This window comes from Vitis riparia, chromosome 14 (assembly GCF_004353265.1).
Source record: "Vitis riparia cultivar Riparia Gloire de Montpellier isolate 1030 chromosome 14, EGFV_Vit.rip_1.0, whole genome shotgun sequence".
Taxonomy (NCBI): domain Eukaryota; kingdom Viridiplantae; phylum Streptophyta; class Magnoliopsida; order Vitales; family Vitaceae; genus Vitis; species Vitis riparia.
The window spans coordinates 11,814,204-11,831,585 of record NC_048444.1 but is presented as its reverse complement, the minus strand read 5'-3'; the positions used below and the strand labels follow the sequence as shown (position 1 = coordinate 11,831,585).

General features: G+C 42.0%; 1 protein-coding gene across 4 annotated transcripts in view; it reads left to right on the top strand.

Moving 5' to 3' along the window:
- Nucleotides 1-15,628, top strand: part of LOC117930737 (pyridoxal kinase-like) — a 41,820-nt gene extending 26,192 nt beyond the window's left edge. For 2 of the 4 annotated variants that reach the window (XM_034851407.1, XM_034851409.1), the window contains exons 6-9: nucleotides 13,302-13,375; nucleotides 13,664-13,728; nucleotides 14,223-14,267; nucleotides 15,397-15,628. In XM_034851407.1, coding sequence (XP_034707298.1) covers nucleotides 13,302-13,375; nucleotides 13,664-13,728; nucleotides 14,223-14,267; nucleotides 15,397-15,613 — 401 coding nt within the window. In that variant the 3' untranslated portion in view covers nucleotides 15,614-15,628. The remainder of the gene's footprint in view (nucleotides 1-13,301; nucleotides 13,376-13,663; nucleotides 13,729-14,222; nucleotides 14,268-15,396) is intronic. The other 2 variants (XM_034851408.1, XM_034851410.1) reach the window with 1 other exon arrangement.
- Nucleotides 15,629-17,382: the final 1,754 nt, after the last annotated feature.

Here is a 17,382-nt window from a genome sequence, read left to right as displayed (position 1 = left end):
CTTGTACTGTGCTTTGCACAGTTGATAACTGTGACTTGAATAACCATTTGCACCCCATAAGTTTCTTTCATTTAGTGTCATCAAACTGGTTCTCAAAACCACTCTTTCTAAGCTCTATCAGCACATTGCAATCGTTTATGTTGGTAATAAAAGGGCTTCTAAGGGCCTGTGATATTGGAATAGAAAGACATGTAAGATAAGAACAAAGGAATTTTTTTTTAATGAGTAAATCAAGAGTGTATTATAAACAAAAAACTCCAAAACAATGCTCTGAAGTACACGGAGGGTATACAATGAATGCTTAAAAACGCAAAGAAAGGAGAAGGGCTGACAAAAACTATGCCCCCGTAAAAAGGAACCCACCCAATCCACAAAATATACAATCGAAAAAGGATAAAAAATTAAAAACAACCTAAACCAATCCCATAGATTACAAAGGAAGGCACGTTTTAGTCCTCGAATAGACTATTCCTCATTCTCAATAGCTCTTTTGTTTCTTTCCTTCCAAATGGTCCAACATAAACAAAGAGGAGCTACTTGTCACACCTTTTTCCTCCTTTTACCAACAAAAGAACCATGCCGTCCTAAAAGTGTGTCTCTAACAGAAGAAGGAAGTATCCAAAGCACACTAAACAAGGAGAACAAACGATTCCATAACACTCTTGTTTTGACACATTGGATAAGGATGTGGTCAATGGTTTCTTCTTTTTCAAGACAAATGAAACATCTATTTGCTAAAGACCACCCTCTCCTCTTTAAATGATCCAAAGTTAACACCTTTACCCAAGAAACCTCCCAAGTGAAAAAACCCACCTTTGAGGGAACCGAAGAATTCCAAATCACACTAGTAGGAAATAACATTGTACTTTCTATCTCCAAAGTTGAATAAAGGGCCTTAACAGAAAACTGTCCATTTTTCGATCCTTTCCAAATCACTTTATCTTCCTATTCCTTGCACACACTCCTCCCTTGCAAACTCAAGAGAAACTGCTCCATCAAATCTAGCTCCCAATCATTAAGGGCCTTAGAAAAACTAGGGGCCCAACACCCCCCTTCAACCATCGAGTGCCAAACATTTGCCACCCAATCCTCCTTAGAATCAACAATAGCATAAAAAGCATGGTAAGAAGTATGCAATGCCATATCACCACACTACTTGTCCTTCCAAAATTTCACTCTCCGCCCCCACTACCAATTAAGAAGGCAACTTTATTATCTAAGAGCTCCCATTTCTTTCTAATGGCTTTCCACAACCCTGCCCGTTAACTTTACTAACCACCTTGGAGTGCCACCTTGCCTCTTCCATCTCGTACTTGCCACTAATAACTTGCTTCCACAAAGCCCCCCTATCCTTTGCAAATTGCTAGCTCCATTTACCTAAAAGGGCTTTGTAAAGCTTAGCAGGATTCTTTATCCCCAGTCCACCCTTGCTCTTATTTGTACAAATAATGGATCACCTTACTAATTATTTATCAAAAATAAAATAAAATAATGGACCACCTTACTAAGTATGGCTTTCACTCAAGGGCTCCTCCTCTCTAAAGGAAATCCCTTTGGATTTGTTCTAATCTCATCCTAGTTGTTCTTGGAATATAGAACACAGACATGAAATAGATAATCATGCTGGAAAGAGTGCTCCAAATTAGGGTAATCCTCCCACATCTTGAGCGAGAAATTAAAGGCTTTCAATGGATGCAATTAAGAGTTTGGCTGGTTCTTTTGAAGGCATGGTAAGGAATTGGGTGGTGGAATCCTCTCACTGTAGTAAACATAAATTAGCTTAGTCTAGAGTTAGGAACAATGAGTGAGAGGTCGTGAGAGCGAGAGAGCGAGAGAGGTAGAGAGAGCGAAAGAGGTCGAGAACGAGAGAGCGTTTGAGGTTGCCGGAGGCGAGAATGCTCGTCGCGCGGAGAATAGGAGGAAAAGGAAGACGAGGTGCTTCGGGGTGGAGTCCAAGTCCTTCGAGCTGGAAATGGTGGAGAGGGGAGGAAAAACCCTAATCACCATCACGGAAAGCAAGAATGGGGTGTCGTCTTGGGTTTGCATGGGGGCGTATAGCGTAGGGTTACTCATGGAAGGTCTACAACAGTGCATCGAGGATGCGAGGGTAGGAAGATGGGAAAAGAGCTGGAAGGAGAAGGGGCGAAGCTTTTCCCTGGAGCGCGTTTCCAACAGGGGGGGCTGCTTTTTGCGTTTGGGGGTTGTCGATCTGGAGCTGAAAAGATATAGCATCTGCATTCCGAAGGGCAAAGGGGACAAGGGGGGATGGACGGCGATGGTGGAGGCTCTTCACCAGATGGATCCCAGTATGGACAAAAAAGACCAACAAGAAGAAATGAGAATAATGGGAAGGCCACGCCAGGAGTTGGTGAAGGGAAGGTCATTTGCGGACGTGGTGAGAGGGGGATGGAATAAGGGGTCAAAAAAAATCCGAGTGGAGGTGGGACGGGAGGAGTTAAGCAGGAACCTGAGCAGGCTGGAGCATTGTCTGATCGGAAAATGGTGCCCTAGCAATACAAAAGGGGAAGATTTGGAGCATTTGGGTCGGGAAATGGCAATGACCTGGGGCTTGAAAGGCAAGATGGGGATGGCGAGGTTGGGCATAGGACGATTTTGCTGGAATTTGAGTTCGCGGAGGAAGCGAGATGGGTTCTCCTCTCTGGTAACAAAATGGTGGGAGGAGTTCAGATGGTTTTGGAGTGTTGGAATCCAAGCTTGGGTTGTTTGGAGGAAGGCAAGGTAAGGGAGGAAGTGTGGGTGAGAATCCTAGGGCTCCCAATCTCGCTATGGGTTCCGTCGGTGTTGAGAAGGGTGGGCGACGCGTGCGGTGGGTTTTTAGATGTCGACCCACAGACGGAGAGCATGGAGGAGTTGCAGTGGGCCAAGATCTTGGTCAGGTCGGACGGCGAGGGCCGCCCTGACTCTCTGGAGATAGGGGTTGAAGAGATGACTTATTCTCTAACCCTTTGGTGGGAGACGATGCCGTTGCTAAGGCTAGAAGAGGGGTGGAAACAGGGTCGGTGGTGCAGTCCAAGAAGGGAGGAAGGAGGTGACGAAAATACAAGCGCCAGTCCGCGAGTGAAGGAGATGACGCGCGCGGGTGTCGAGGTGTTGCGTCAGTCAGAGGACGTGACGGGCCGCCTGTCGCAGGAAGTGGGTTTCGCTGTGCTGGGCTCACAGGCGCAAGTGGGCTTCCAGCTGGGCTCCGGTTTGAAGACTGGGCCTTCAGATCCAGGCCGGGAGATGAATCGGGCTTATGGGCCCTTTATGTCTTCAGCTAGTGATGTATCTAAGGGAGGCCAGTTTGGGCCGCGACAAGCCAATGGTTCGGGGCGGGCTACAGTCTATGGACTGGGCCATAATCATAAAGGTAAAACCACTTTAGCCCAGAATACTCTCTTGGATAATGGCCTGCTTTTAAAAATCCCTCCTTCTGGCTCCAACGGTCACTTTAAAGTTGGCAATATGGAGAGTGATTTCGTCAGATGCAGAGAAGAAGAAATGGGTAGACGGCAGCCACCGGACCCAAACCAGCAGTGGGCAGGAAAGATGCTAGAAGAAGAAGCTGAGAGGTATGGCTTAGAGGTCAATATGGGGGGTATCAGGGCACAAGGGTCTTCTTCTTCTAATCTTTTTTGTTTCGGTCGGACTCCGGAGAGGGAGTGTTACGACCATTCTGGGGTGCAAAGGGAAGGAATTCTGGTTGGAAGTGGGTCAAGAAGACCAAGTGCAGAAGAACATTCAGGGAGAAGGGAAGGCTGTTGGGATTTGATTGAGGTTAACAGTGTCGAACCTATGGGTAGAAATGCGGGGTGGACTACAGACCAGTCGGATCTCCAAGAAGATAGGAAGGAAGATCAGCTCAATTGGGAGGAAAGCAGCCTAATTAAATTCAGCCATTTTCTGGGTTTCTCAACGGAAGGTCTAGAGAAGGAAATTCTGGCTTTTTTGGGCAAAATCAGGAAAAGGAGGGAGAAGATAATAGACAAAGGTCTATTGGAGACATCAAGGTTCGAAAGGGAGCTTAAGAGGTTGGAGTGCTCTGTTAATTATGAAGGGGATTCTAGGAAGAAAGGCCCTATCCAGGGCAGAGGGAACCAAAGTACAGTTGCCCAATGATTTTAAGAATTTTGAGTTGGAATGTGAGGGGTGTGAATGATAGATCCAAGAGGAAAGTAATCAAGTCAGTGATTAGAAAACAAAAAGTGGATCTATTCTGTATCCAAGAAACTAAAATGCAAATTATGTCGGAAGAGGTGGTGAGGAGTCTAGGACCGGGGAGATTTCTCGATTGGAAGGCCTTGAATGCCATGGGGACGACAGAGGGTGTTTTGATTTGTTGGGACAAAAGGTCGTTGGAGATATTGGGGGTGGAAGAGGGTCAATTCTCCATTTCCTGTAGGTTCAGGAACGTGGGAGATGGAGCAATATGGGTGTTCACAGGGGTCTATGGTCCTTTCTCTAGAGATGATAGGAAGTGCCTGTGGGAGGAATTCGGGGCTATTAGAGGTCTGTGGGAGGAGCCATGGTGCTTAGGAGGTGATTTCAATTCAGTGCTGTACCAAGCTGAAAGAAGTAGAAGTGGGAGGATTACTTCAGCCATGAGGAGGTTTGCCCAGATCATAGATGAGCTAGGGCTAGTGGATATTCCTCTACAAGGGGGGTCCTTTACTTGGAGTGGGGGGCTCAATAATCAATCGTGGGCCAGGCTGGATAGATTTCTCATGACCGCCAGTTGGTTAGACCGATACAGTAGGGTTAATCAAAGAAGATTGGTCCGTCCAACGTCCGACCACTTCCCGGTTCTGCTTGAGGGTGGTGGGATAAGGAGAGGTCCTTCTCCTTTCAAATTCGAAAACATGTGGCTCAAAGCTGAGGGGTTTAAAGATCTGATAGAGGGGTGGTGGCAAGGGATAGTGGTTAGAGGCAGGCCAAGTTACAGGCTAGCGGTGAAAATGAGGGGATTGAAACAAAACTTAAAGATTTGGAGCAAGGAGGTTTTTGGAAGGCTGGAGAAGAACAAAGCTGAAGCTCTTCAGCAAGTGGAGCGTTGGGATTCAGTGGAAGAAGAGAGAAGCTTAACAGAGGAGGAATCAGGCCACAAAAAAACAGCTAAGGAGATTTATGCTAAGTGGGTGTCGATGGAAGAAGTGCACTGGAGACAACTATCTAGGGAATTATGGCTTAGGGAAGGGGATAGGAATACGGGGTACTTCCACCGCATGGCCAATGCCCGTAGGAGATCCAATGCCATGGATAAAATTATTATAAATGGGGTGAGGCTTACAGAGGAACAAGAAGTGAGGGAAGGAATTGCAAATGCTTATCAGCAACTGCTCTCGGAAAGCTCGGGGTGGAAGGTGGATATAGGGGGCCTTTTGCTGAAGCAAATCAGCCATGCAGAAGCGGAAGCCCTTGAACTGCCCTTTTCTGAGGTTGAGATTTGTGCAGCATTAATGGGGATGAATGGGGACAAAGCCCCGGGTCCGGATGGTTTCACAATTGCCTTTTGGCAAAAATGTTGGGAGATTGTCAAGGAGGATGTGTTGGATATGTTCAAGGAGTTCCATGAACAGAACTCCTTCATAAAGAGTCTAAATCACACCTTTTTGGTCTTATTACCGAAGAAAGGGGGGGTGGAGGATTTGGGTGACTATAGGCCAATCAGTTTGCTTGGGGGCTTATATAAATTATTGGCTAAGGTGCTGGCCAATAGGCTTAAAAAAGTCATAGGAAAGGTGATTTCTCCAGATCAGAATGCTTTCATTAAAGGGAGACAGATTCTTGATGGTTCCCTAATTGCAAATGAGGTAATAGACTCTTGGCAAAAAAGGGGAGAGAAAGGCCTTATTTGTAAATTGGATATTGAGAAGGCGTATGATAGCATCAATTGGCAATTTTTGCTAAAGGTCATGCAAAGGATGGGTTTCGGGTCAAAATGGATTGAATGGATGTGGAGCTGCATTTCCTCTGCCAAATACTCGGTATTGGTGAATGGGATTCCAGCTGGGTTTTTTTCAAGCTCAAAAGGACTAAGGCAAGGGGACCCGCTGTCCCCCTATTTATTTGTCATGGGAATGGAAGTTTTAAGCGTGCTTATCACAAGGGCGGTAGAAGGGGGGTTCATCTATGGCTGTAGGATTTGGAAAGGAAGAGGGCAGGCCATCAACATCTCTCACCTTCTGTTTGCGGATGATACAATAGTATTTTGCGAGGCAAAAAAAGAGTCCTTGTTGTATTTGAGCTGGATCCTCTTTTGGTTTGAAGCTGCATCCGGCTTAAAGATTAACTTGGACAAGAGTGAGGTCATTCCGGTAGGGGAGGTGGAAGGACTTCTTGATATGGCTGCTGAAATCGGGTGTAGAGTGGGCCAGCTGCCTACTGTTTACTTGGGGCTGCCTCTTGGGGCGCCTAATAAGGCCTCATCCATTTGGGATGGGGTGGAGGAGAAAATGAGGTGGAGGTTGGCCCTTTGGAAACGCCAATTTCTGTCCAAAGGAGGGAGACTCACGCTCATAAAGAGCACGCTGGCCAGCATTCCTTTGTATCAAATGTCATTATTCCGTATGCCTAAATCAGTGGCAAGAAGGCTTGAAATGATTCAAAGGAATTTTTTATGGGGAGGCGACAATGGGGGGAACAAGGCTCACCTAGTCAAATGGGAGGTGGTGTGCATGGACAAAGAAAAGGGAGGGTTGGGGATAAGGAAGCTTGTTTGGTTGAACAAAGCTCTTCTAGGCAAATGGATTTGGAGATTTGCGCGTGCTAAGGAGGAGTTTTGGAAAAAAGTGCTTGAGGCTAAGTACGGGCAAGAGGAGTTTGGGTGGAGGACGAAGAAGGCAAATGGGGTGTTTGGAGTTGGGGTTTGGAAGGAAATATTGAAGGAGTCCGATTGGTGTTGGGAGAACATGGTGTTCAAGGTGGGAAAAGGCAATAAAATAAGGTTTTGGTTAGATCATTGGTGTGGAAACAGTGTGCTGTCCCAAGGATTCCCGGACCTATTTTCCATGGCTGCCCAAAGGAATGTCACAGTGGAGGATTATTGGGATCAGAATTTGGGTCAAGGAGGGTGGAATTTAAGGCTCTTAAGAGACTTTAATGACTGGGAGTTGGGGTTGGCGGGCAATCTTTTAGTTGAGTTGAGGAATCATAGAGTAACCTTGGAGGAAGACGCGGTTTTTTGGAAGGAAGGAGCGGACGGGCTGTTTAAAGTCAAGAAAGCGTATAGGGTGTTGGATAATGCCGTTGGTGCGGATTTCCCTCATAGCAATGTCTGGGTGGGCAAAGTGCCAACCAAAATTGCTTTCTTTGCTTGGGAAGCTACTTGGGGAAAGGTTCTCACGTTGGATAGGCTACAGAGAAGAGGGTGGCAATTCCCTAACCGGTGTTTCTTGTGTGGATGTGAAGAGGAAACAATCAATCATATATTAATTCATTGTACAGTGACAAAAGGATTGTGGGATATCATTCTTGCATTGTGTGGTGTACAGTGGGTCTTTCCTTATTCTGTAAAGGAGGTTCTTAGAAGTTGGAAAGGCTCTTTTGTGGGGAGAAAAAGGAAAAAAGTGTGGAAATCCATCCCACTTTTTATTTTTTGGACAGTTTGGAAGGAGAGGAATAGGCTAGCTTTTAAGGGGGGAGTGTTAGCTTTTCAGAAGTTAAAAACTTCGTTTGTGTATTTCTTGTGGGGTTGGGCTAAAGTGTATATTGATATGGAGTCGAACTCCCTAATAGGCTTCTTGGAGTGGTTAGCTTCCAAGTAGGGGTGGGGTTGTTTTGTTTTTTGAGGGGTTGTAGCCTCGTATACTTCCTGTATGCTTTGAGGTTTCTTGCCTCTTTTAATACAATTGCTTGCTTACTTATCAAAAAAAAAATTAAAGGCTTTAAAGCTGATTCTGAAAAACTGGAACACAGAGGTTTTCGGACAGATCAAGGTTAAGAAGCAAGAGGCTTGGAATTCTTTGGATTTCTGGGACAAGGAAGAGAGGGTCCGCGAATTGTCCTTGGAAGAGGAAGAAGCTAGGAAGGAGGCAAGAGAGATGTATAAGAAGTGGGTCCTTTTAGAAGAAACGTCTTGGAGGCAGAAGTCCAGGGAAATATGGCTGAAAGAGGGGGATAGAAATACAAGGTTTTTTCATCAGATGACTAATGCTCATAGAAGAAGGAATCAAATGAATAGAGTCAAAGTGAACGGGAGATGGTACAATGAGGAAAGGGAGATCAAAGAGGTGGTGTGCAGGGTGTACCAGGGGCTGCTGGCAGACCCGGGGGGGGGGGGGGTGGAAGCCCAGGATAGATGCCTTGATGTTTGAAAGGTTGGAAGAGGGGGATGTGGAGGGGCTGGAGAAGCCTTTCACGGAGGAGGAGGTTCTTAGGGCTTTGTTAGGCTGTTGTGGCGAGAAAGCGCCAGGCCCTGACGGTTTTTCAATGGCTTTTTGGCAATTTTCGTGGGATTTTGTTAAAGAAGAGGTCATGAACTTCTTTAGGCAATTCCATGAGACCGGGAGCTTTGTAAGAAGTTTGAATGCAACTTTCCTAGTGTTGATACCTAAGAAAGGGGGGCAGAGGACTTGAAGGATTTTAGGCCAATTATCTTGGTGGGAGGGTTATATAAGTGGCTAGCTAAGGTGTTGGCTAATAGAATGAAGGGTGTCTTAGCCAAGGTCATCTCAACGGCCCAAAACGCTTTCGTGGAGGGACGACAGATTATGGATGCAGTGCTGGTTGCTAATGAGGCAATTGACTCCATTGTGAAAAGCAATAGAGGGGCGATTCTCTGTAAATTAGACATTGAGAAAGCCTATGACCACGTGGACTGGGATTTTCTTTTAGCAGTGATGGAGAAGATGGGGTTTGGGGAAAGATGGTGCAGGTGGATAAAGTGGTGTCTATCCACTGTTAGGTACTCAGTTATGGTGAATGGAAGTCCTACGGGTTTTTTCCAAAGTTCAAGGGGGTTAAGGCAAGGAGACCCCTTGTCGCCGTACCTTTTTGTAGTGGTGATGGAGGCTTTCAGTGTTTTGATAAAGAAGGCAGTGGCTGGGGGGTTTTTGGCGCCTTGTTTGATTCGGGGAAGAAGAGGCGAAGGGGTCCAGATATCACATTTGTTGTTTGCTGATGATACGCTGATATTTTGTGAAGCAAAGGAGGATCGGTTATTGTATATGGGCTGGTTGTTAATGTGGTTTGAGGCAATTTCAGGGTTAAGAGTAAATCTGGAGAAAAGTGAGTTGATTCCGGTTGGTAGAGTCGAGAATGTGGATGAGTTGGCTGATGAGTTTGGTTATAGGGTGGGAAAACTGCCTTCCACTTATTTAGGAATGCCGTTAGGTGCCCCGTTTAAAAGCATTGCAGCGTGGGATGGAATAGAAGAAAGATTCAGAAAGAAATTGGCTATGTGGAAGCGTCAATACATTTCAAAAGGGGGGAGGATTACTCTAGTGCGGAGTACATTGGCAAATTTACCGATTTATTTTATGTCGATTTTCCAGATGCCTAGAGTGGTTAGAATCAGATTGGAGAAGATTCAAAGGGACTTTTTGTGGGTGGCGGGGCTCTAGTGCAAAAACCACATTTAGTTAAGTGGTCAATTGTTTGTTTAGACAAAAGAAGCGGAGGGTTGGGGGTTAAGAATCTTGGGGCCTTCAATAGGGCTCTCCTTGGCAAATGGGTGTGGCGCTTTGCAAATGAAAGAAAGGCTCTGTGGAACCAAGTGATCAGAGGGAAATACGGGGAAGAAAGAGGAGGGTGGAGATCTTGTGAGTCTAGGGAGGCCTATGGGTTTGGGTTGTGGAAGGCAATAAGTAAAATGGGACATCAAGTGACCCCTTTTGTTGGCTTTGTGGTGGGTGATGGTGAGACAATGAAGTTTTGGAAAGATAAATGGTGTGAAACCATCCCTTTGAGCGAGGCTTTTCCTTCGTTATTTGCTTTAGCTCTGAACAAAGAGGTTTGGGTAAATGAAGTGTGGACAGCCGAGGGGGAATGGGGGGGAAGTTGGAACCCTTGTTTCAATAGACCTTTCAACGATTGGGAGTTGGAAGAAGTGGAAAGGCTATTTTGTTGCTTGGAGGGGAAGAAGGTTAGGGGGGATGAGGAGGATAAGGTGAAGTGGATGGCATCAAAGGATGGGACTTCTCGGTGAAATCTTTGTATAGGACTATGCAGCCGGGGTCTCTTGCTTTTTTCCCTTAAAAAATTATATGGAATTCTTGTGTGCAGCCCAAATTGAGCTTTTTTGCGTGGGAGGCTTCTTTGGATTGCTTGCAAAAGAGAGGTTGGGTTATGGAAAATAGATGTTTTCTTTGCCATAAGAGTGAGGAGACAATTGATCACCTTCTTATCCATTGTGAAAAAACGAGGGAAGTATGGATGGTGTTCCTTTCCTTTTTTGGTGTTTCGTGGGTTTTCCCCCGATTGGTCAAGGAAACCCTTTTAGGGTGGAGGGGGTCTTTTGTGGGAAAGAAAAGGAAGGTAGCGTGGCAATTGGGACCGTTATGCTTGTTTTGGGTTATTTGGAAGGCTAGAAATTCAATTGCTTTTGAGGATTGTGGGCTGTCCATTCAAAGGCTGAAAGCATCTTTTGTGTATTTTTTGTGGTTGGAATCCAAAGTGTGGATAAAAGATGGTCCTTTGACTTTAATAGATTTTATAGACTGGGTGTGTATGCGTTAAGGGAGATGTTTTTTTGTTTTGCCTTGTCCTTTGATGTTTGGGCCCTTTTGTAAGGGGGTAAGACCCTTTATACTGTAATTTGGTGGGTCACTTCTTTAACGCCTCTTTGCAATACAATCTTATACTTATTGATAAAAAAAAAAAAAAAATTAGGGTAATCCTCCCACCCTTGGATGAGTACTACCTTTTCCACATGTATAACTTTTTGCGAAACCTCTCCTCCACCCCATCCCATGCCACCACAGACCTGAAAAGGGCACCTAGTGGGAGACCCAAGTAAGACGATGGGAGTGCTCCCACCTTGCAACCAAACTCAAGGGCTAACCCTTCTACATTTTCCACCATTCCCACCGGAATTAACTCGCTTTTTTCCAAGTTAATGCTAAGCCCTGAAATGGCTTCAAAACACATAAGCAACCAATTAAAGTAAGTCAACTAGTCTTGATTCAGTTCGCACAAAACTAAAGTATCATCGACAAACAAAAGATGCGAGATATCCACTCCATCTCCATTTCTACCACTTACCCTCCAACCTAGTAAAAAACCTCCAACCTTAGCCTTCTTGAGCAAACAACTAAGAGCCTCCATAGCAATTACAAACAAAAAGAGTGAGAGGGGATCTCCTTGTCTTAGGCCCCTAGAACTCTGAAAGAAGCCCGTTGGAGCACCATCAACTAGAACTAAAAACCTTGCTGAAGAGATACACCACTTGATCCATAACATCCACTTCTCCCCAAAACCTATCTTCTTAAGGAATGCAAAGAGAAAATCCCAATTAACATGATCATAGGCTTTTTCAATATTAAGTTTGCATAGCAAGCTGCTTTCATTACTCTTCAACAACGAAATAATGACCTCATTCCTCCATAAAAGCATTTTGGGAATTGGAGACCACCTTCTTAATTCTATTGGCTAAGACTTTAGCCAACAACTTGTAGAGACCACGCACCAAACTGATAGGCCTAAAGTCCTTTAGGTCTTCGGCTCTCCTTTTCTTAGGGATTAAGATGAAAAAAATAGCATTCAAATTCTTCACAAAGCGACCCCTTTCATGAAAATCCCTAAAAAATCCATCACCTCTTCCTTCACAAAATCCTAACTGAACTGCTAAAAAGCCATAGGAAAGCCATCAGGACCTGGTGCTTTGTCTTCTCTAAGGTCTGAAAGGGCTGTGAACACCTCTTCCTCAAAGAAAGGGACCTCCAGATTTGCTGCATCTTGTTCCCCTAATACTTCAAAAGAAAGCTCGTTGATAGTTGGTCTCCATTCCCCTATCTCAAACAAAAGAACCTGAAAAGCCCAAACCACCCCCTCCTTAATCTCACTCTCCTCTGAAACCCAACGCCCATTAATTTTAATCTTAGCTAACTGATGCCTTCTCCTATGAGCATTAGCCATTTTGTGGAAGAAGCTAGTGTTTCTATCACCTTCCTTCAACCAAGACTCTCTTGACTTCTGCCTCCAAGAGGTTTCCTCCAGAAGGGACTATTTCTTGTACTATTCCCTTGCTAGATTCCTGGCATTCTGCTCCTCCACAGTCAATACTCTGGTTGCTTCCTCAAAATCTTACAAAGCCACCTGATTCAGAGCCCTCTCCTTACTAGACAAGACATTGCCAAAGACCTCTTTGTTCCAAACCTTCAACTTAGCCTTTAAAGCTTTTGACCTTTCTGTTAGAATGTAGCTATAAGAACCACTGAAACTGAAACCCGACCACAAAGACTGCAATAAATCTTTGAAGCCTTCCACCTTCAACCACATGAACTCGAACCTGAACAAAGGATATCTTGGAGGCAATAATGTATGGGCACAAAATTTGGGAAAGGAGTGTTTAGTAGACTAATGAATTCCTTTTGAAGGGTAATTGGGAGATCAACATCAGTATGAAAAACCTTAAAGATGGAGAAAGAATATGATTATTACTTGAAGAAGGGCTAATCTTTTGTTTTGCTTTTCTTTTATCAGAAACAAAGATATATTGGATATGGATAAAAAGTACAAGAGAAGGATGAGGGGTCCTCCTCACAAAATTCAAGAATCTGATCAGAATATGACTGAAGCTTCTCCATTATACAAGGAAATCTATATAAAAATTAGTCCATTTATGGCTATATATCGATTCTAAACAAAGCTTCTCTCATTGTTGTCCAACCCTTTCGAATTACAAACCGAACACCAATTAAGTTGAATAACATTGAGAGGAGTGCTTAAATCCTGCAGTACAAGAGACCCATAAGGAGGAATAGAAGGGAAGTAAATCCCATAACATCTCTACCGTCCTCCACTTTTCCTCAAAGATCCTAGCATTTCTCTTTCGACACATGATCCAAGGCAAAGAAGGGCTAAACTGTTAAGATATCACACCATGATCATTACTAGTTCTCAGTTTTCTGTTCATGAACTCAAGCACGTGTGGATAACATTTTAGGGCCAACATCATAGTCATTCTTTCCTATTTCTCTATAACTGATAACTTATGTGTTACTATGGCTGTTTGTAAGTTTTAGATCCTGTTTAACATTGTTTTGAACATTTTTACTTCTTATATTATTCTGCCTACTCTTCTCATCATATCCAAAAATAATGCCTAATCATCTCTGCTCATTAATATTGGGGCTTTTATCAAGTTTGTGATCCTGTGATGGGTGATGACGGAAAGCTCTATGTCCCAACAGAGTTAGTGGCAATCTACCGTGAGAAGGTGAGCAATCCAATCATGGGATATTGTGTGTGTAAGCTTGTTCTATGTTCACATGTATACAAGTGAGATACAAAATTTGAATTATTTCACTCTAGTGTTTTAAAATTCTACTATGGTTCAAGTCTATGTTAATTCAAGATTTAACATCATTTTAACATTTGCATTGGCTAGATCCGATATCTTAAACAACTTGAATAAATAATTGCCATTGAGTTTGATCATGAATTTTGTCTATCTGTATTATTATTTCCTGATGCAAAGATCACTAGCTAGACTTTTTATGGTTAGGTTGTTCCAGTTGCTTCAATGTTGACTCCTAATCAGTTTGAGGCAGAACTACTAACTGGGTTCAGGTATTTTGTGGTACTATATGATAATATTCTTGAATCTGACCTTGTTCACTTTATGTTCTCTATACTTTCAGATATCTCCTTGCTGCACTAAATTCTTTATTGAATGTTGGAAGAAATTCCATGAAACTGGGGTGAAATAAAATTAATAAATAATACACAATAAACCTTACTGCACAAACCTAGAATCTTGCATCTTAAAACCCTAAAATTTGTTATGAGGTATTCTTAATAAGATCAAGAGAATGAAAAAATTTATTGGGTTTTCTTATATACTGTAATTTTCCTATGAACATGATAAACATCAGTTGCAACATTGTTTGAAGTTCTGACTGATCCTTGCGGCATGTTTAGAGGAGATCAGAGTGAATGCATTTTAAGAAGTACCAGAAAGGTCGGCAATTGCATTCGGCAAATTGTTGTTAATATGACTGCCAGTGTATTTTATTTTTAGGAGAATTCTCAATCACTGATTATGCTTCAACTCTTTTGCTCAGAAGCTGTATGCTCCAGGAAGCAAGACATGTTATGAGCTGTGGGAGGTATGGGTCAAAGAATTGGCTAACTTGTATCAGTCGTATTCAAAATATCACTTCCCATGATGAGTTTGAGACTTGTATGAACATCTTTAGTTTCAGTACTGGATTAGCTGATTCTGTTGAGTCGTGGATAAGTCAGAAAGCAAATCGTGAGTCGTGACACTGCAGCATTGCTACTCGAATGAGTTGTGAACAAGTTGCAAACGAGTTAATCTTTAGACAACTCTTTCAACCATACCATTACTATTATGTAAATTACCACTCATGATGGAGGGATAACAATGACTAGCCTTTGTGTCATTAAATGTTAGAATTGTCCATGGAATTATATATTTCTTACAAGAAAAACAATCTTACTTGAAATAGTAAAGTGTCAGTTTTACATTGGATTTCACATTGAATGATGCAGTAGGCTCAAAGTTATGTCATCAGTCCTACATTGGGCTTATAAATCAGTATGACAATTCCTATAATCAGGATATGATTGAAAGAGGGATGTTACAAGCTTGACTTCTTGGTGACTGGGCCATGTCATGGTATCCTATCACAATTCTCTTTGTGACTTGTCCATGACTCAGCTAAACCTGCTGATTCATCATCGAAACTGGAAAATTCTGTGGCTGCCTCATAGTCATTGCAGTAAGGGATGTTTTGAATACAACTTGGCCGAGTTGGACATTCTTTGAACCATGGATGGCAGAAATTTCTGTATGCCTCTGGATGAGATGTATGATGCTTGACATTCACATCCAAAAATAGGGGATGATAGGCTGGCCAAGAGGGGGCCGCATCCTGTACTGACCTTATTTATAGTATAGGGTAATATTCCCTGGGGGCCTGTGTTGTTTGCTATCAACATTTTTGTTTCATGAATTTTTGTTTGTATAAAGATCATACAAAGAAAATTAAATGTAATAGTTTTCACATCATATACAATATGAAACTTGATAAAGGTTTTGAGTTTCTAAATTCCTCTTAGCTGCAGTTTTTACATTCCCACTCTGAGCTATCTACAGAATTCAAATTGACAAAAATTAAAATAAGTCTTATATTGCACTATAAATATCTATTTTCTGTGTCTTGTGCCTTTGCTGTTTCCACTGCGCTTTCTGACAGGACTTACTGGGTTCAGGATTGTGGCTGAAAAAGATGGTAGGGAAGCTTGCAACATTCTTCATGCTTCTGGACCTTCAAAGGTTTTGTTATATAATTGCCTATTTAACCTCTTTATTTCTGGAATGCTTTGTATTTCTCTGAATATGCATCCATATCATCTTGGTCTTGTATTTCTTTTGTTCCTCCTATCTGTATATCATTTAAGGCTCCTGAATTTTACTTTTTCACCCTGAGGAAATAACTTTTGAAGATAAAAGTTACCATCAATAAGCCACAGTTATTTTGTAGTTCAATGCAGGGTATATATTGATCACTCAAGTTAATGGTGATTCATTTTGATTTTAACAGAAATGTGAATGGAAAAAATTAAAGCATTGAAAAATGTAACTCTGTCAAAGTACTGGTCTTCAAGATGATGCAACCTGGAAAAACAAAGAAACACTCTTCCTTCAAGGTTTAGCAGCTAAATACTATGGCCCACATTCTCTTACTGAATCACTCATGCATTTATTGAACCTAATAAAATCAATCTCTCCCCTATGCATGCATGTAAAAACATAAACAAAATGACTGAAATGCAATTAATAACTAAAATCTGCAGTGTGCTAAAGTAAATATAAAGCAACATGCTGCATGATCCTAATAACAAAGAACTTCTTGTATCAGATTTCAGTTTCCCATGGATTGAGTGAACTTGGGTTTGACAAGAAAAATCACAAGTTTCATGGATGGATGTATTGATCAAATCACTTTCATAATGCATTATTTCGTTGTTATGTTGGATGGTTAATGATGCTACCTGATGATGAACCTTGATTTTTCCTTACAGAATGTATAGAGCTTTTATTGTTGACGCATCCTATTTGATGTGGGCCCCTGAATAGTGACGCATCTATTTATTGTAGCAGCATATAGTTATAAGGAATCTATTCTTTTTTTATTTATTTATTTTATTTTTTTCTTATAGAAGTTTTGTAGTTTTAAGAATATAATTTTAGTCCTAGTATATGACTTTGGTTGGTTAAGTTGGGGACTTGGGGTCTCCTATATTGGACCCTATGCTTGCTATTGGAGGAATTCTATAAAGTAACTGTGATTTTATTGTTAGGTTTAAAACAAAGAAGGGCATCAAAGCTGCTAAAGTAACTGTGGTTTTATTGTTAGGTTTAAAACAAAGAAGGGCATCAAAGCTGCTTTCGTTTAATTATTTTCATGACATCAAATATCTCTTGAGCTCCTTTGTTTTGGTAACTAGATTCTTACTGGCAACCCTGCATTTTACAAACTGGCCTAGCGTAAAGAGATTGATTGTCTATTGTTTTATCTTGATGAGATTCTCTTCACACCTAATCATCCCTCAGATTGACCGCAATTTCTTAAGGCCTATTTAACTTTGATCTATCCTATGTTTGTTGTTGGCTTCTGCACAAATCTCACACTTCAAAGATCTTTTCAGTTCTTTTAAAAGTTTTTTTTTATGATCTATTATTTTAAGGAGAGGAAGGGATTTGTTAAATATGGTATTTACATTTGTAACCCTATTATTTATGTAGTTTACTCTATATGCATGTGTTGAGAATCTAGGAATATTGTTGTTATTTTTAGGAAAAAGGATAAAATCTGATATTTATTTTTAAATTCAGATTTAGTTAGATTTTTTTTAGTTAGGTTCCTGTTCTATTTTCTAAGGAAGTTCCTATTTTCTAGCTGGAGGAGTCTCTATATAAACTTGTATTATATCCTTTGTGTATTATTCAGAAAGAGGATTGATAAAAATTTATTTCCTCAAAGCCTACATGGTATCAAAACATGGTCTCTTTATCAAAAAATTCCCATGATGAAGATGACTATGACTGGGGCCAACGAAAATTCATCCTCCTTAGTTACAATAGAGGATGGCCGGATAAATCTTATTGCTTTCCTAAATGGACTCGATATCTCATCATTTAGTTCTACCCTTCAATTAATAGTTCATAATTTGAATGGTAAGAATTATTTAGAA